Source organism: Monodelphis domestica, chromosome 1, assembly GCF_027887165.1.
Source record: "Monodelphis domestica isolate mMonDom1 chromosome 1, mMonDom1.pri, whole genome shotgun sequence".
NCBI lineage: Eukaryota > Metazoa > Chordata > Mammalia > Didelphimorphia > Didelphidae > Monodelphis > Monodelphis domestica.
In genome coordinates, this window is record NC_077227.1 from 479,095,338 (window position 1) to 479,115,857 (window position 20,520).

The 20,520-nt window shown below is 34.9% G+C and overlaps 1 protein-coding gene and 1 pseudogene across 19 annotated transcripts in view; both read left to right on the forward strand.

Annotated features, from left to right (window-relative positions):
• Nucleotides 1–20,520, forward strand: part of EHMT1 (euchromatic histone lysine methyltransferase 1) — a 315,365-nt gene that overhangs the window by 239,852 nt on the left and 54,993 nt on the right. For all 19 annotated transcript variants that reach the window (XM_056823296.1, XM_056823283.1, XM_056823287.1 and 16 more), the window contains 6 exons: nt 9,741–9,845; nt 11,185–11,339; nt 12,329–12,496; nt 12,776–12,920; nt 13,325–13,402; nt 16,681–16,796. In XM_056823296.1, the coding sequence (XP_056679274.1) occupies nt 9,741–9,845; nt 11,185–11,339; nt 12,329–12,496; nt 12,776–12,920; nt 13,325–13,402; nt 16,681–16,796 (767 nt within the window). The remainder of the gene's footprint in view (nt 1–9,740; nt 9,846–11,184; nt 11,340–12,328; nt 12,497–12,775; nt 12,921–13,324; nt 13,403–16,680; nt 16,797–20,520) is intronic.
• On the forward strand, nt 16,809–20,466 carry LOC100018837 (elongation factor 1-gamma-like; annotated as a pseudogene).

A 20,520-nucleotide genomic window follows, 5' to 3' on the forward strand; every position in this document is an offset into this window, starting at 1 on the left:
AGTAGGGTCTGAGAATTTTTAAGGTTCACAGGCTTGATGTCTAAAAATGGACAAAAACCTAGATGCTATTAAGATAAAAGCAGCGTGATTATCATCTATTTAAACAATATATAAAAATGATAACGATTGATAAGTTCAATCTTCCCAGAGCAATTTTCATCTTAAAAAATTAATCCAAATGAACTTCCAATTAGATGATTATGAATGAGTCATCTTGTTTAATGATGAGAGGGATGTTGCACATAGTAATGTGTCTCAGATGATGTGTAGAAATTTTGCAACCCATTCCTGAAGTTACAGTTTTCCAGTTTAAACAAAATGGCATGGTTCCCCATATTAATAAGAAATGCTAGGAGACCACATTGAAGTATGTTCCTTTTTCTGTTTTATACAAACCAGTTGTTTTTTAGTACCAAAACACAAAATTTATAATTAAAATATTCTCATCAAAAGTATGTTAATAATTTATCTTAGATTCACTAGAGTTTTGAATTAGCCCCTGCCCTCAACACTTACCATTTAATACATGCCTTCAACTATAGAACAGAGATGTTCATGCTAGGATATATTGAAGAGAAAAAAGAATTTCTCATTTTCTTCTTTGTAAATTCAAATGTGGTATTTAAAAATATTTTTATTTAGTCAATTTAGAACGTTATTCCTATGTTAGAAGAATCATATTCTATTCCCTCCTCCTCTACCCCCACAATTCCCGTAGCCCACGCGCAATTCCACTGGGAATTACATGTGTCCTTGATCAGAACCTATTTCCATCTTATTGATGTTTGCACTAGGATGTTTATTTAGAGTCTATATCTCCAATCATATACCCCTCGACCCACGTAGTCCAGCAGTTACTTTTCTAAGCAATTGGAAAAACATCAATTGCTCATGGGTAGGACAAGCTAATAAAATAAAAATGACAATCCTACACATATATTTTCACAGTTACAGAGCACAATAGTATTCCATCACCAATATATACCACAGTTTGTTCAGCCATTCCCCAATTGAAAGGCATCCCCTCATTTTTCCAACTTTTGGCCACCACAAACAGAGTGTGGCTATGAAAATTCTTATACATGTCTTTTTCCTTATTATCTCTTTGGGGTACAAATCCAGCAGTGCTATGGCTGGAACAAAGGTCAGACAATCTTTTAGCCTCCTTTGGGCATAGTTCCAAATTACCCTCCAAAATGGTTGGATCAATTCACAACTCCACCAGCAATGAATTAATGTCCCGACTTTGCCACATTCTCTCCAGCATTCGTTACTTTCCATTGCTGTCATGTTAGCCAATCTGCTAGGTGTGAGGTGGTACCTCAGAGTTGTTTTGATTTGCATCTCTCTGATTATAAGAGATTTAGACCACTTTTTCATGTGCTTATTAAGAGTTGATTTCTTTAACTGAAAATTGCATATTCATGTTCCTTGCCCTTTTATCAATTGGAGAATGGGTTAATTTTTTTGTACAATTGATTTAGTTCTTTATAAATTTGAGAAGTTAGACTTTTGTCAGAGGTTTTTGTTATGAAGATTGTTTCCCAATATTTTATTTCCCTTCTAATTTTGGTTGCATTGGTTTTGTTTGTACACAGCCTTTTTAATAGGATGTAATCGAAATTATTTATTTTATATTTTGTGATTTTATTTAACTCGTGCTTGGTTTTTAAGTCTTTCCTTTCCCAATGATCTGACAAGTATACTATTCTGTGTTCACCTAATTTACTTATACTTTCCTTCTTTATGTTCAAGTCATTCCCATTCTGAGTTTATCTTGGTGTAAGTTTTGAGATGTTGATCCAATCCTAATCTCTCCCATACTGTCTTCCAATTTTCCCAGCAGTTTTTCATCAAATAGTGGATTTTGGTCCGAAAAACTGAGATCTTTAGGCTTATCATAGACTGTCTTGCTTAGGTTACTTATCCCAAGTCTATTCCACTGATACTCCTTTCTGTCTCTTAGTCAGTACCATATTGTTTTGATGACCATTGCTTTATAAGTATAGTTTGAGATCTGGTACTGCAAGGCCACCTTCCTTCCCATTTTTTTTCATCATTTCCCTGGATATCCTTAATCTTTTGTTCTTCCAAATGAACTTTGTTATGTTTTTTTTCTAAATCAGTAAAAGTTTTTTGGTAGTTTGATGGATATGGTACTAAATAAGTAAATTAGTTTGGGTAGGATTGTCATTTTTATTATGATAGCTCGTCCTACCCATGGGCAGTTAAATATTTTTCCAGTTTGTTTAGATCTAGTTTTAATTGTGTGGAAAGTGTTTTGTAGTTTCATATAGTTCCTGTGTTTCTCTCAGCAGATAGACTCCTAAGTATTTTATAATGTCTAGGGTGATTTTAAATGGAATTTCTCTTTCTAATTCTTGCTGCTGAATTGGGTTTGAGATATATAGAAATTCTGATGACTTATGTGGGTTTATTTTGTATCCTGCAACTTTGCTAAAGTTGTTGATTATTTTGACTAGTTTTTTTGTTGATTCTCTAGGATTCTTTAAGTAGACCATCATATCATCCTCAAAGAGTGATAGGTTGGTCTCCTCATTGCCAATTTTAATACCTTCAATTTCTTTTTCTTTTCTAATTGCTACTGCTAGTGTTTCTAGTACAATGTTAAATAATAGAGGTGATAATTGAATATCCTTCTGATCTTATTGGAAATTTTATCCCCATTACAGATGATGTTTGCTGATTATTTTAGATAAATACTATTTATTATTTTTAGGAAAGGACCTTCCATTCCTATATTTTCTAGTGTTTTCAATAGGAATGAAGGTTGTATTTTGTCAAAAGGCTTTTTCTCTATTGAGATAATCATGTAATTTTTGTTGGTTTGCTTGTTGATATGGTCAATTATGTAGATGGTTTTCCTAATATTGAACTATCCTTGTATTCATTCCTGGTATAAATCCCACCTGATCATAATAACATTCGTGATGACTTGCTGGAGTCTTTTTGCTAGTATCCTATTTCATTCATTTCTCTTACCTCTTTGTTATTTATTTTTTGCTTTGATTTATCTAGTTCAGATAGAGGAAGGTTCAGGTCTCCCATTAGTATAATTTTTCTATATTTCATCCTTGAGCTCCACTAGTTTCTCCTTTAGAAATTTTTCTATTATTTCATTCTTATCTCTTAACTCTTTCTGATTTATTATTTGATTTGATTCATCTAAATTTGATAATGGTAAGTTAAGGTCTCCCAGTTGTCTATTACCTCCTTGAGCTCCACTAGTTTCTACTTTAGAAATTTGGATGCCATACCATTTGGTGTATACATGTTGATTTCTGATATTTCCTCATTGTCTATACTGCCTTTTGTCAGGATGTAGTTACCTTCCCTATCCCTTTTAATCAGTTCTTTTTTTACTTTGGCTTTGTCAGATATCATGATTGGCAACTCCTGCCTTCTTTCTATCAGCTGTGGCCCAATAGGTTTTGCTCCAACCTTTAATTTTAACCTTAGTCAGTGTCTACCTGCCTCAACTATGTTTCTTGCAGACTACATATGGTAGGATTTGATTTCTAATCCACTTGCTTAGTTGTTTTCATTTCATAGGTGAGCTCATCCCATTCACATTCAATGTTATGATTGCAACTTGTGTATTCCCCAGCATTTAGGTATCATCTCGTTTTGTCCTTTCTTCTTTTGCTATATCCTTTTAAACCAGTGGTTTGCTTTTAATCAGTCCCCCTAATCCCCGCCCTTAATAAGTTTCCCTTTCTGTCCCCTCCCTTTTTGTTTCCTTTTTATTTTTTTAGGGTTTGTTAAGTTCTCTCCTCCCTCTCTTTCCTTCCCTTTTTGTACTCCTTGCCCCCCCCCCAACCCCCTAAAGTTTCCCCTCTCACTTTCCCTGTAGGGTATGATAGGTTTCAAGACCCCAGTGGATCTAGATGATTTTCCCTCTCAGAATTGATTTCACTGAGAGTAAGGTTTAAGTATTATGTATTAGCACTCTCTTTCTCTCCTTCTTGAAATAAGAGTATTCTTCCCCTCCCCTTCCCATGTGTATCTTTGTGTGATAAAATTTCTCCTATTTTATTTCTTCAAATATCTCTTGGTGCCATTTTCGATTCCCCTCTCCCTTTTTCTTTTTTTCTTTTTTGCATATCATCTTATAGCACTCATTATCCCAATCTCTTCCTGTGATGGTTCCTCTAATTACTATAATAGTGAATATAATTTTTAAGAGTTATAAATAACATTTTCCCCTTATATTAATATAAATAATTTGATCTCATTGAAGCTCTTAAAGATGAAAGTTTGAATAAAAACCATTTTCCCCCTTTTCCCTCTTTTTCTTATTTACCTTTTCATTTTTCCTTTAATCTTTGTGTTTGGATAGCAGATTTTCCACTTAGTTCTGGTCTTTTCTTTACAAATACTTGGAAATCTTCTATTTTGTTGAATGCCCATACTTTCCCCTGGAAGTATATATAATTAGTTTTGATGGATAGGTGATCCTTGGTTGAAGACCCAATTATTTTGCCTTTCTGAATATCATATTCCAAGCCTTGGAATCCTTTTGTGTGGAAGCTGCCAGATCTTGTGTAATCCTGATTGGTGCTCCTTGATATCTGAATTATCTCTTTTTGACTTCTTGTAAAATTTTCTCCTTAGCTTGGAAGGTCTTGAACTTGGCAATTACATTCCTGGGAGTTGTCTTTTGAGGATTTAGTGTAGAGGGTATTCTATGAACTCTTTCAATATTTTCCCTTTTGATCAAGAACATCAGGGCAGTTTTCTTGTTTAATTTCTTGTAGTATGATGTCAGGATTTCTGTTCATTTCTGGGTTTTCAGGTAGACCAATGATTCTCAAATTGTCTCTTAATTCTTTGTTTTCCTTATCTTTTATCTTTTCAATTTTGTCAGTCTTTTGACTTTGCTTTATTAATTCTTGCCTTTTTTGCAAGATCATTGGCTTCCAATTGCCTAAGTCTGGTCTTTAAGCACTGGTTTTCCTTTTTAGTTTGGTCTGTCCTGCTTTTCGTCGTTTCCAGCTGTTTCTCCAATTGGGAATTCTTGTCCTTTAAACTATTATTTTCTTTTTGTATTATTTCCCACTTTTCTTGCCAGAAGGCTTTCATCTTTTTGATTAGCTCCAATTTAAATTCTTCAAGAGCTTGTGGACACTTTTCATTTTTGTTTTTTTCTTTTTTTTGGAATGTTTTCGTGCATTTATTTGTATTTCCTCTGTTGCCTGAATTTTTCTTCCATAAAAATTATGCAGGGACAAACTCTTCTTGTTTTTCTTAGTGTTGGGAATTTGTTGTTCCTGGACAATGTTTAACATTACTGTGATGGTTTTTCTTTCCCTTTCCAGTTCGAAATCTGAGTGAAATGGGCAGGCTCTCTGTGTATGGAGCTAAGGAGCAAAGATTTTGGCTGAGGCCAGCTCTCAAGTCTCTATAGCTTCTGCTTTTTGATACGCCTCTTTGTGCTATATCTCTCTGCCAGCGCCCACTGTCTGAGCTCCTCCTCCTGTCTGGGCCTTGGGTCTAGCTACTCTCAGGGGTAGGTCCTTGGTGGTCTCAGTCAGCTACCAAGGATCCAGAGGTGCCCCTTTCTCACTCACTGATTCTAGCATGTGCTGGCTTTGACTCTGGATCTGTAGGTGGGGTGGAGGAGGGTGGAGGAGGGTGGATCAGCTCATGTTTTGGTGGAAGCATTATCACCCCCTTATGGTGTCAAAATGCCCAAATCCCACGTACCTTCAATGCTGAGCTCTAATATAGAGTCCCTTCCTTTATATGAATTTTTTTTTCTGGCTTTTTGAGGTAGTCTGTATCGGTAGTTGTTGAGAAGAGGAAGAGTCCTGTGTCTAGATTGCCGCCTTGTTTACCCAAAAGTCCCAAATGGGTGATATTTTAATGGCTTGAGAATCCTTATTTCCTTTTTTTCTTTGAAGAGGGCAGAATATTTTAGAAAGTCTTGATTAATACCTTGGAGTCTATCTCTAACATTGATCTTGGTGCGAGCCTTTTCTTTTCTGCATTTGGTATTCTGTAGCTTTATTATAGTTACAAGCATTTATATTGGATTTAAACTGTTGAGAACTTGTATTTGAATTCCTGTTCTACTGTATAACACCTACCATATTTGATTATGTGCACTACTAATTTGTTATATTATCTCATCTTGTCTCTTCCTGTAGCAAAGTAATTCTTTTACTACTCCCTGATACCCAGAGAAGTTGTTTTAATCTTTTCTCCTCAACTTCCCTCAAACCATTCATAATTCTCTGTCCCTTCAACCTTATCTGTGTACCTCAACGCTTTCTTTACTGTGTAAATTAGGCCATTCACCAAAAGTACTCTCTTCTTTCCTTGTTTTCATCTGAAAACCTTTTTAATAATTTCCTGTTTTCCCCCTCTATTTCAATCTCTTATAATTAGTAGTGCCATTTTATTTATTATTTTTTTATTATATTATATTATAAGGGTTCCTGCATCTTCTTTGTTCTTCTATCTTCTTCATCAGTTTGTCTACCCATTCATCCTACCTCTAATCTTTGGTTTTTCTCTATGAGTTCCTTTACTGATACTGCTGCTATGAACAAGTCCCTGACGCACCTCCTTAGCAGGTAGAACCCCTGCTTGGAATGACTATTTGGAACCCTCTTCAAACCCAAGATTCCTCCAACCCTAAAGTTATGCACTTATACCTTTCCTCCCTTTCTCAGCACGAATGTTGTCTACATTCATTGACTTAAGTCTTTTCTTCTCTTTCCCACCTCATACTTTACAGTCTTGACTTTTTACTTAATCACTAAACTAAAACTGCTCTCTCTAAAATTGTCAGTACTTAGTCAAGTTTGATCCTTTTTCACAGTCTTTTTCATTCTTCTTGACTTACACGTACCATTTGACACCACTGTGTTTTTGGAATTCACTTTTCTTTCTAGATATTCCAGTTCCTTCTGTTTCTGTATTGACAATACTTGTCTGAGTTCTCTTCTACAACCTCCTTTACTAGATCATCATTGTCATCATTTTGTCCAATTGTGGCTATTTCCCAAGGCTTTGTCTGGTGTTTTTTCTTTCTTCCTTTTCTTTATGACCTCATCATCACCTATGGGATTAATTACTATTTATATCCAGGTGACTCATATATCTACTATTATATTCAGCATTTTTTTCTTCTGATGTCTTATTTTTATATCAACTACCTATTGAACACTTCAAATTGGTTATCCCATATAGATAGTTCAAATTCATATGTCCAAAACAGAGCTTACTGTATTTCACCAATCTAGTCAATCTTCCCAAGTTCAAATCTGCCCTTAGACACTTAATACCTATGTGATCCTGAGAAAGTCACTTAATCCTGTCTGCCAGTTTCCTTATTTGTGAAAGGAGATGGAGATGAAAATGGTAAACATTGCAGTCTCTTTGCCAAGAAAACTGAAAATGTGATCATGAATAGTTATACATGACTGAAAATGACTAAACAAGAATAGCAATCTTAAATTCTCTTATCTATCACTTACAATGTGACCTTTGAACATAGCCTATAGTCATCTCCCCCTTTCTCTTAACTGTCTTCTTCCTCATTTTCCTATCCCCTTTCTTTTTTCATGATTAAGAAGTTTGTTTTGCTCATGATTCTTTCCCTGCTATTATCTTTCCTCACCTGTCTTTTTTCTCTATTATGATTGATATATTTTCTACACCAAACTGTTGGTAAATATTTGTATGTCCTACTTTATTTGATGCCCACTTCCCCTATCCATTCCTCTTACTTTTCTTCCTCGTTTCTGCATTAGTGTTTTTATTTTACCATTTCTTTTTCTCTTCCTAAAACCCTCAGCATATAACTTGTCTACCCTTAGTACCTGTTTCCCTTGTTTTAACCACTCTCAGTATCTAAAGACATTAAAGTTCAGAAAGCATTTCTTCTCTTCCTATTGGGATGTTAGTACCAAATCATCATGTCATTCTTTTTATTTGCTTAAACCTAATTCTTGTGTTTATATTTCAGAGCTCCTACTCATCTCTGATCTTTTCATGAAAAAAAATTTTTTTTATTCCTCTGATCGTTAATTGTCCAATTTTTCCCCTTGCTACCATTTTTGTTAGATTCTTATCTTTTTTAAAAATGTTTTTAATGTTTCACTGACATAGTTTTGACTTTTATACCTAAACCTATTTTCCCCATAAGCCATGTGATTTTTAGTACAATATTTTGCATAGCACAGCAGTTTGTTAGGAATTTATGAATTGAATAAGCAGAATTGACTGTTCTTGAATTTCTGATGGCTTGAAGTATTTTTCTTTGACATTCTGGATTTTAGCAATGACATTTTTGAGATCTTTCATTTTGGCATCCTTTTTAGGAGATGATGGGTACATGCTTTCTATCTTCATTTTACCTTATGATTCCAAGATAACCAGACATTTTATTTGTGATTTCTTAAAATAAAAGATATAAGATTTTGGGAAGGGGAGTTATAGTTTTCAGGGAGACATATAATCCTGAAATTATCTCTCATTGAACATCCCCCCCTTTCCCATCAGTTACTTTTCATATCAGATCCTACATTTTATTTCTGGGGTTTATCTCCCACCCCCCCCAGCTTAAAATTCTTGTTCTAATATTTTTTACTGTGTCATGGAACCATTGAACATTTTTTTTAACCCTTCCGTCTTAGAGTCAATACTGTGTATTGGCTTCAAGGCAGAAGAGTGGTAAGGGCTAGGCAATGGGGGTGAAGTGACTTGCCCAGGGTCACACAGCTGGGAAGTGTCTGAGGCCAGATTTGAACCTAGGACCTCCTGTCTCTAGGCCTGGCTCTCAATCCACTGAGCTACCCAGAGGCGCGCCCCCCCCCCCCCCCCCCCATTAACTACTTTTTCTATTTTGTCTATAGTTTTTGGTAGTTTATTTCTTTAGTAAGGTTTACTACCTTCCATTCCTGGACTTTTATTTTTTCATGTCTTTCCCCCCTGAGTTTTTATTTCATTATTTATCTATCTTCAGGTCTTCTAAATGTTAATATAATTTTTGTTGAAAACAAAATTTTTTTTCTGTTTCATATCAGATTGTAGTTGTCAGATTTATTCTTATATTGAGATTTCCTTGTTTATAGTTACTATTTATATTGGTAGATTTGTTGATATTGCTAATCTTGATTCCTGAATTGGGACTTTATTCAAGGAATGGGCGAGGAAGGGACATCCTGCTATAGTTTTGTATGGTTGGTAGAGTGTTTACCCTTCTTTAGTTTCACTCTTAGACCCTGGCAGGCTACAATAATCCATGGCTCTGGGAGCAACTGATTGTCTGTTAACTTCCTTTCTTGTTGCATTTAATTCTTATTGACTTCTTTTGCATTTTGGGAGTCAAAGTTACCTATTTTTAATTTTGCTTTGAATTTCTTGATCATTACAGTGTTTGATGTGAACTTCAGGGTTTAGCTACAACAGGGATGTGGGACCTATCTGGGTTGCAATTCATTCAAGAAGCCATTTCCTTATAATTCTTCTTTTTGGGCTTTCTAATACTTGTCTAGATATTTCTTTCCCTGAGATCACTTAGAATTATTGAATTATAATTTTAGTTTCAGGAGCCCTAGCTGAGGCGATATACTTTACCCCCTTCCCTTTAAAATGAGATGACAGTATCTATAGAAGAGAAATAATAACTGGTAGAATCAGTATCATCTTGACCTCCCCCTTTACTTTTCACATTTGTTTCCTTTTTTCCTGTTTATTTTGAAACCTAGGATGATGGTGGTTGGACACCAATGATTTGGGCCACTGAATATAAACATATTGATCTCGTGAAGCTCTTGCTAGCTAAAGGATCAGACATCAACATACGAGACAATGTAAGTATGCTTGATATTTTGGCACTAAAAATGCAATAATCTGGAGAAGACATTTTAAACTGTCATAATTGTTTGTCTTTTTTTTTGTTATTGTTTCTTATTGAACAGACCCTGGCAAGTAATTATATCATCTACTCTTCTCAGTATGATATAAAATAAATGTCATCAAGAAACTTTTTTCTTTACTGAATCTGGGTTACTTTGCAATGTATTTTAATCCTATGCCCTCTTATATAAAGAAAATATATGCTTCATTGTTTTGAAAGGTTTGAGATACCAAATAATGCAATTTTTACCATAAACTTAACATTCCACAAATTGTTATTAAATCTGTGGAAAAAGAAATAAAGTTTTACATATATTTCTTAGCATTTAATGAAGTAGTTCAAACAAATTTACCACCTGCAAACAAAATAAAAAAGCATGTTTTAAAAAAGTTTTAAACCTCAAGTTCTCTGTTTTTCATAGACCACTTAATGTCTTATTTAATTCTATCCTCACCTTATTTTTCTGCCTCTTATTATGAAAGAAGTATTCAAGACATTATGATTATTCCATGTATTTTTACAAATGATACTTTTGATACCTGTCTCAATCATTCAACACATTTTGTTGCCACGGAATGAATTCTTCTCAGATAAATATGTCCATTTTGACATTGAGTGATATACAGGGACTTCTTGGTGTCAGATGTGTGATTTTTTTTTTTTAAATGAAAAACAACTTTGAAGAATTACATATGATTTTAGAATTCAGGTATTTCTTAACAATCTTTCTGCCTTAATCAGATTGGAAATCTATGTGCCTCTTGACTTTGACATGTACATACAATTGTAACTACATAAAAGAATCACTATCCTAACAACCTTTTCTTTTTTATTAATAACATCCAGCACTTAATATTTATAATGCCTTGTGTTAAAGTAAGATAGTTTCTGCCCTAAATAATCTTATATTCTAATGGAGGAGTGTACAACATTTAGGAAAATCGTCTTCTGAATGGTGCATTTTTCAAGTAGCAATAGCAATATTGATTTAATTCTGGCTCCAGAACTGGAATTGAGGAGGGTCTTCATAGTATCAGGGAGGGACAGTGAGAAGATAGCCAGGTTTAAAGTGAAACCTGATTGGATCACATTTAGATACTGTAAGATAAGTCTTTATCATCATGGCAGTATAAGTCCCAGGGCAGGAGTTTCCTGATCCACAGGGGTTGGAAGATATGAAAAATAGTATAAGTAGGGAAAAATCCTGTTTTTGTTCCTGTGGGAAAGTCTACTAAAACTTAAACCTGCTGAAATTTTAGTTCATTAAGCTGTTTTTCCTCATATTTTTCTAGGAAGAAAATATTTGTTTGCATTGGGCAGCTTTCTCAGGCTGTGTTGAAATAGCAGAGATATTGTTGGCTGCCAAGTGTGATTTACATGCAGTAAACATTCATGGAGACTCACCCTTGCACATTGCAGCCAGGGAAAACCGCTATGATTGTGTAGTGTAAGTATACCATAGACTATTACTGACCCCTTAATTGTTCTGCAATTGGTATGTATTTTTATGTTTGGTTTGAAAATTAAATGTAAATGAAAATCTCTGAATACTTAGTATATGGCACTATGCAGATTTTAATTTTTAGCCATTCATCAGCCTTGTACACCTAATCTGAGGACAAAATTTTGATTTTCTTTCATTTAGATAGCATTAATTTGAGCAAGTAAAATCAGATACCTAGCCCATTTCAAAGGTTAACATGGTTTTTCTGTACTTTTTAATAGGGAATATTGGCGAATTCTCAAATTATTTATATTGGGTATTAAGAAGCATTCTTGTAAGGTTTTAGATGTCTAAAATTATTTGGAAAGTAATATATACATATATTTATATTTATTATAGCAATAGTTTTCTCTTCATCACATACTTGATTTAAATTTACACTACCATAAATTTTGGTTATAATTGGACTACTTAGAGGAAGTAAGTATGTAATGGGAGAAAATTAGTCTAGGATTAAAGAGTGATTCTATACATCCTATGTAATGCATAACACATAAATATTTGAGAAATGACTATATAGTCTAATGAAATCCTAAGACAATTAAATCACTCATGTCTTCAGGTCCTAGAAATTATGTGTTCGTGTCCATTTTCAATTTATTTTCACCCAGAGGTAAGGATCTGAATGAAGGGTTTCAAAAATAACATGCCAAGTCTAGTCCCTTACATGCCCTTTTTAGTTCAGATGTTGTTTGTAGTGTCTTTTAAAAAAGAACATGATAGAAGAGTGATGAGTTTTTTTCTTTAGTAATATCCTGACAAATTTTTTGGAATCTCTATTTTGTTCTTAGGCTTTTGGATAATAATACAAATGAAAGGAAATAACTAACTTTCATTTCAATAATGTTAAAAGTTTCATCAAGTATTTCTCCTTTGAAGTCTTTCTTGTCCAATGTAATCTTCTACATTAGTCTTGGGTTTTTGTTTCTTAGCCTCTTTCTCTCTCGTGGTTCTGATGTCACCCTAAAGAACAAGGAGGGAGAAACACCAATCCAGTGTTCCAGTCTCAACTCTCAGGTCTGGGGGGCTCTTCAAATGAATAAGACTCTCCAAGAATCTTCCAATGAGAAACCTGCCCAAATAGAAAGGACAATGAGTAGGTAAGATTGACTTAGATGCTGACTACTCCATACTGCTGAGAAATTTCTAGATCACTTAAAATATATTCTATTACAATTAATTCAAAGATGTGACTAAAAATGAATTTGAAAATGAAATAACATTTCTTTCAAGTCAAAATATTTAATGATCATAATTAGAACAATTTTTCCTAAAGCGCCAGTGTTGCTTTATCTTATTCTTTTCATTAATGAGTTTTATTTTGGGGAACTTCATTTCAAATACAGAATGATTAACTCTTTCCTCATTTCCAATGATAGAGACATTGCTCGAGGCTATGAACGAATTCCCATTCCTTGTGTCAATGCTGTGGACAATGAGCCATGCCCTAGTAACTACAAGTATGTTTCCCAGAATTGTGTGACATCCCCTATGAACATTGATAGAAACATTACACATTTGCAGGTGAGTTAAGTGCTTGATATTTTATGTCTTAACTTATTATACATTATCAGGGCTTCAAGAAGGTCAAAATTTACTTTGAAACAGATGTTATTGGTGATGCCAGTAGTATTTTCTCATGTGTAATTGCTACTATCCCTCTTCTTTGTCTTCCAAAGAATGTAAGGCCTTAGAAATATGAAAATATAGGAACATTGTTCATAGAGAATAGTGAAAAAGAAAAATTTGCAAAATATAGCAGCAGACACTGGACAGGTTTAAAAGTTGCAATGTAAGGAAAAATGTTGATCTTACCATCGAAATCCATTATTTGTCTATTGAGAAAATCATGAAGTTTTTTAAAAAATTAGTTATGTTATAGCTTTTTAAAATATATATATATGTGTATATATATTTTTTTCCCCTAGTACTGTGTGTGCATAGATGATTGCTCTTCCAGCAACTGCATGTGTGGCCAGCTCAGTATGCGGTGTTGGTACGACAAGGTGAGCATTATGTTATGCTTTAAAAAGCCCGTTTATTATTTAGTTTGTGTTCTCATAGGAATTTTTTTTCATTTAATGAAAATAGGGAAGAATGTCTCTGATTTTCAGTGCTTAAAAAAAATACTTAATAACATCCTGTTGAGGTCTTCACAAAAGAGTCTTATCTTAGAGAGTTCCCTAATCAAGTTGTAACAAGATTTTAACCTTAACTATGGCTGAATTGCAGTCAAGATGCTTCTGTAAATAATTTTACTGACATCTGTTTGAATTTCTAGTCCAAAGGATTTAATATGTCTAAGCACACCTTTTAACAAGCTGACTTTTAACATACTTTTCCAGGCTTATTGGTCTAATTCTCCTTCAGACTTTTTATGTTTCAAACTGGCCTACTTTGTTATTTTTGCACAGAACATTTTATCTCCATTGCAATGACTTTGCACAAGCTGCTTACCTCTTATATAATTGCTAAGGAAAGTCCATATGATAGTTACACACTCATCAAAGCAATCACTTTGTGCTTTCAGTTTACCACACACTTCCTCACAGTTTTAAAGTATTTTTAAGACTTGATTGTTTAAATAGCTACATAGATTGTGCCATTACTCCAAAAATAGCCAGAAGTACCTGAAAATACTTTCAGGCATCATTGATTAAATTTTAGTTCTTTCTACTCATTTGTTTAATTCTTCATATAAAGTTTTGGGATTTCTCTAAATTGTTTTTTAAAAGTAAATCCTTAGTAGAGTAGAGAGAAACTCATACATTACTGATACTGAGTTTTATCAAACTAACCATTAGTAATTGGTTCAGAAAGATTCAGTAGTTTAAGATCTTCCCTCTTAATTGCTTAAATCATCCACATGGCTATAGTAAAGAGATTAGATAACATGCATTAATTGAGGTATTCTATATATAAAGGGCTTACCAAAGACTTTGAGAGGATAAGGGAGCAAAGTAGGAGGAAAGTTGGTTGGGAAAAAAACATCAAAGAATCTTCTCTGGCCTTGAGGAGGCAAAGATGTAGAGACAAAAAATATGTATATTTTAATTGATATTAGAATATTTATGAAGTAGTTTTCAACAAACAAATTAACGTGTTAGAAATTGAATATGAAGGCCTCAGAAAATAAAGGGAGTAGTGGAATTCATCTAGGAAACCTTTCTAGTAGTGGTGGGATTGAAATAACAAATAATGGCATTAGCTAAGACTTAGAGATGGAAATAAGCCATCTTTTATGTATGTTTTCATCATCTTTAATATGAAGTGAATACTGCCATACCCACTTAACATTTTTAGGAGGCTGAAATTTTATGTGTTTATATGTGTATGTATATGTATGTGTATTTCTTTGCACACTTAAAAGCACTATAAATATAAATGTCTGCTATGTTGCCTCCAATTCAGTGCCTCATTTACTTTTCAGGGTTAAATCTGGTGTAGTGGAAAGAACTTTCAACTTGGTGCCAGGAGATGCCTGGGCTTGAATCCTCCTTAGTAGCTGTGTGACAATGAGCAAGTCAGTCTCTGAACCTATTTACTCATTAGCAAAATAGGGATCATAATTCTTACTGAGTCTACCTCACAACATTGTGAAAACCACATGAAATTAATGTTTTTTAAGTGCTTAGTAAATATTAAGACATTTTAGTTAAGTGGATAGAATGCTGGACTTGTCTTCAGGAAAACATTATTTTGAATCCTGTCTCTCACACTTACTAGCAAGTGTAACCATAATCAAGTCACTTAACCTCTGATCTTCAGTTTCCTTGTCTATAAACGGAGGACAGTAAGACACATGGTATCACTATCACAGGGTTATTATGAAGCACAGAAGAGATAATATCTGTAAAGCCCTTTGCAAGCTTTAAGGGCTATGTAAATGTCAAGTATTCAGGTCTAGATGTGTTTGCTTATAGTAGTATTAGCTGCGGCACAGAAAAAGTATCATCTTGTCTTGAAAGAAAGTAAAGAGGAATGAGACTAGAAAGATATGAGATCATTTGATGTGCTAATACTTGAACATTAGGGGGCCTGAATATGTGGGATTTAAGCCACATTACTACATTGTTGGAAGCAATTTTGTGCAGAAATTATTGACCTATATGGATAATAAAGATGGAGAATCTAGGTAGGGAATGAGAAAACAATGGAATATTTTTCTGAAAGAGATGAGCTAAGAAAAAGTAATTGAAATTTTAAAATAGTGAGCATAATGTTAGATTCTACCTAAAATATTTTGTAATAAAGAAATCCAATAGCTATGTGTATTTTTGTTATTATATTTTAGTTTTTGCTGAGTTTTACATCTTGTTCTCAAGTTTTCACCAATATTAATATGAAATGGTATTTTGGAATCTTAATTTTTTCTGAAATTAATTTTCTCAGCATATACAAATCCATGCTTTTCAGTGAAGTGATTTAAGCCTCAGTTTAATTCACCTTAGCTAATGTAATTTTCTATTATTTATAAAATAAACTTATACTAAAAATATTTGCTGGGATATTTTTTGACTGATATAACTGTCAGAAAAACTATATAAGAAGAAGAAGAAACAGAATCCTTAAGTTATACTGGGAGGTAACTTTGTAGTTAGGGTATAATTAAAACCATGATTCTCTGCATCTTTTCCCTTGGCAAAGAATATGTGATTAGTGGCTCTTATTAATCACAGTTGCAAAATTAAGCTATGTAATAAATAACAAAAGGACAGTTTTTTTAAACCCTTACTTTATATCTTAGCATCAGTACTGTGTATTGGTTCCAAGGCAGAAGAGCAGTAAGGGCTAGGCAATGGGAGTTAAGTGACTTGCCCAGGGTCACACAGCTAGGAAGTGTCTGAGGCCAAATTTGAACCCAGGACCTCCTGCGTCTAGACCTGGCTCTCAGTCCACTGAGCCTTCTAGCTGTCCCCAAAGGCAGTGTGTTTTAATGGATAGGCACCAGTATTGGACTTGGTTTGAGCTCTAGTACTTGCTAGGTATATGACCTTGGACAAGTTACTGAACCTCATATTTGGGATATCTCACTGGGTTGTTTTGAGTAAAGTCTTTAAAAAATTATATTTATTATGAGGTATTTCTTTTACGTTCATCATACATTTGTTCTGAGTATAGTTTGATTTGTATTTCCTCTCTCTATTGCAGAGGTAAGAAAAATAAAATTTATAGATTTTGAGCTTTCACTGGGTAATTGGTGTATTGATTAATGGTATTTCCTTAAAATAAAAATAGAAACAGAAATACAATTGATGAATCCCAAATACACATCTCTTCTTAGGATGGTCGACTCTTGCCTGAATTCAACATGGCAGAACCTCCTTTGATCTTTGAGTGCAATCATGCTTGTTCTTGTTGGAGAAATTGCCGAAATAGGGTTGTTCAAAATGGGCTCAGGTGAGTTGCATATTTAAGAAATATTTATCAAATTGAATTGAATTGTAGTAGTCTTGCCTAGACAAAGTCTAATCATGTCTGTCTGGATAAATAATCAACAAGTAATTAAGTAGAAAGCATTAAATATATGTAATTAGAAGTTTGCTAACAGTTATAGCTGTTCACTATGAAATGACTTGCTGTCTTATGTTCTTAGGTGACAGCATTTTTATTCCCTGGAAGTATTAGAGCAAAATCTGAATGACCATCTTTTTTTTTTTTAAACCCTTACCTTCTGACTTGGAGTCAATACTGTGTATTGGGAGTGGTAAGGGCTAGGCAATGGGGGTCAAGTGACTTGCCCAGGGTCACACAGCTGGGAAGTATCTGAGGCCAGATTTGAACCTAGGACTTCCCATCTCTAGGCCTGATTCTCAATCCACTGAGCCACCCAGCTGCCCCCTTGAATGACCATCTATTTAGGGATATTGTAGAACTAAAAACTCTCAGACTGGTTGGGAGATTAGTCTGGGTTTACTACAAGATCCCTTATAATGCTGAGATTCCTTGGTTTTAAATGGCTCTTTTATATGATATTTTGAAACTCTGCAAGATTTGAAATATCTGGGCTCTAAAAAGTGATTATTAGTTTTCTCCCAAGAAACATGTGGAATTATTTCTTTTTTCCTTAAGTTATTTTAAAAATTAAAATTTTTTTTTCCACAGTGTTCATAGACTGACTTTCATTGTAGAGGAAAGTTACAACTCCCCTAATCTTGACTTCTTCTTCTATATTCAGACATGTGTCTAGATTTGTAAGTCATTGTTTATGTGACATCCGTTATTTGGCTATTATTTGTTTCTCTTAAGTTTAGCTAAATAGTAGACAACAAAAGCAGATGCTTCTTGTGTTGCTCTAAACAGATGCTAGTGTTCACAATTAGGATCCTAGTAGAACTAACAGAATCTGGCTTATTTTGGTTTTGATTCAAATAAAGTATTTTAGCCTATACTAAATTTGAAAATGTATATTTCAAGCCCATAATTGAACTCTGCTTTAGCTATCTAATATTGTGCTATAGTTTTTATATCATGTAAAATAGTGACTTCCACACTTCTTAGTATCTCCGGATTCCTACTTTTTTCATGTGAAATCAGCTTTAGATTTTTTCCAACATTTCTATTCTCTCATATAATTCATCTATAGAACTATTATCTGTCTAAGCTCCTCTGAATTCTGATCCCTTCACATCCCCATAGCATCTCTGTGTAATAAATGCAAATAAGAGATACTTAGTCCTGTTACCGAATACTTTGTACTCCAGAAAAGAATCTTTGCAGTTTTCATTCATTATTTTGTCTATAAATGTATTTTCTGAAGCTTCAAAGAAAGGTACAGGTTGACTCAGCAAATTTCAATTTAATTCAGTTTGATTGTTTTCTCATTGTTGATAAATATCAATTCTTATGTATATGTGTGTAATATAGTAATTCTCCATTAGCCCCACTATTTGATGACCTTAACATCTTGTTACATAGTCATGCCAGTAATAGAGAACTTTATTTAGTTCCTTTTCAACATATCTGTGTTAATTTTCATACATTTTGTGTGTATGCATTTTAGTTTTCCCATCTTATAACACTTAATATTGAGCTTTGCATAAGAAAACAATGACAATAGAATAATATTAATATAATAATAAGCACACACAATGTGGTCCTATTAGTGGTTATTACTTGACAGAATCACACATTCAATGAGTAATGTTTGTCAGAGAGATACATTTATTAAGCACTTACATTCTAATGGGGGAAACCGACACATAAAGTTGTATTGGAAAGCTAGGGCAGGTGATTATGGTAGAATATAGAGAAAGTGGGAGTAAGACAAAAAAGCTCACCTAAAAGAGGCGGTCATAGAATGGGAACATTGTTAGAAGACTACATAGCTCTATCACTTGGATTCACATTTCTTATTTTGTACTCTTAATTCCCAGGATCTCTGAGGTAGGGAGGGATACTCATACTATATAGTCTCTAATGGTTGTTACTCACCAGATTTACTTGTCTATCTCCTCAGATCCAGTTTTCTGAGCTTAGTAGGTTCACTTGACTATTTTACATCATATTTGTCCTATAGATCAAAAATGTAATGCCATTATTATAATGCTTGGGAATAATCCATTGACTTTCATGGACATCAATAACTTTTCATTTGGCTTAGAGGATATTAAATATACTGTCGTAAGATGTTTTTGTTTAAGCAGCTGAAATAATTCAGCCAAGTCAAAGTATTGTGTCTTATTTAAAGTGAATCATTTGCCTCCCCCTCACTCCAACTTGCTTTGTCCCCACTTTGCTGACTTCCCCACCCCCTTTCTCTGCGGAATCACTATGGCAGCTGGCACCCTGTAAATATACCCTGAAAACTGGTGGGCCTTCAAGGCGCTCATTGCTTCATAGTACAAGTGGTTTCCAGATCTGCATGCTGTCCATACCTCCCCATTTCCACTTTGGTCAGACCAACTCCATCCCTGAATTCCTCCAAAAATTTCCTGTTGGCAAGGTTCCCGTATGAGGGTGATAATGGGTTCTGTGTGTTTGAAAGCAATGCTGTTGCACAGTATGTAAGCAATGATGACCTCAAAGGTCCTACTCCAGAGGCAGCTGCCCAGGTGATCCAGTGGATGAGCTTTGTTGACAGTGACATTGTTCCTCCAGCAAGTACATGAGTGTTCCCCACACTTGGCATCATGCATCACAACAAACAGGGCACTGAGAATTCTGAACAAGAGGTCAGGCGAGTTCTGGGGCTCCTAGATGCCTACCTAAAGCTCAGACTTTCCTGGTGTGTGAACAGGTGACCCTGGCAGATATCACAGTCATGTGTACCTTTTTATGGCAGGTCCTAGAACCATCTTTCCAGCAGGCCCCAACACCAGTTGCTGGTTCCTCACCTGCATTCACCAGCCTCAGTTATAGGTGGTGTTGGGAGAGGTGAAGCTCTGTTAGAAGATCGCCCAGTTCGATGCTAAGAAGTTTGCTGAGAGTTAGCCTAGGAAGGAGTCTCCAAGAAAGAAGGGAAAGAGAGAAGCCAAAGGCCTAGACTGAGTAGAAGGAAGAGAAGAAGGCAACTGTGCTGGCCCCTGGCTCCGAGGATGAGCTGGATGAGTGTGACAGGTTCTGGCTGAGGAGCCCAAGGCCAAGGACCCCTTTGCTCTCCTGCCCAAGAGTATCTTTGTAATGAGTTTAAGCACAAATACTTCAGTGAGGATACTCTTTTGGTGGCACTGCCCTACTTCTGGAAGCACTTCAACCAGAATGGCTGGTTCCAGTGGTATGTTGAGTACCGCTTCCCCTAGGAGGCTCAGCCAGACACCTTCTTGAGTTGCAACCTCATCACTAGAATGTTCCAGCGTTTGGACAAGCTGAGGAAAAATACCTTTGTAAATATCATCCTCTTTGGCACCACCAACAGCAGCACCATTTCTGGAATCTGGATTTTCTGGGGCCAGGAGCTCACCTTCCCGCTGAATCCAAACTGGCAGGTGGATTATGAGTCGTAATGGTGCAAGTTGGATCCTGGCAGCAAGGAGGCACAGACGATGGTCCAAGAAGACTTCTCCTGGGAGAAGGCCTTCCAATACATGGGCAAACCAAACCCTTCAATCAGGACAAAATCTTCAAGTGACTGCCCCCCCCCCCCCAAAAAAAAAAAAAAGCTCCTACCTCCTCTGCCTGGAGG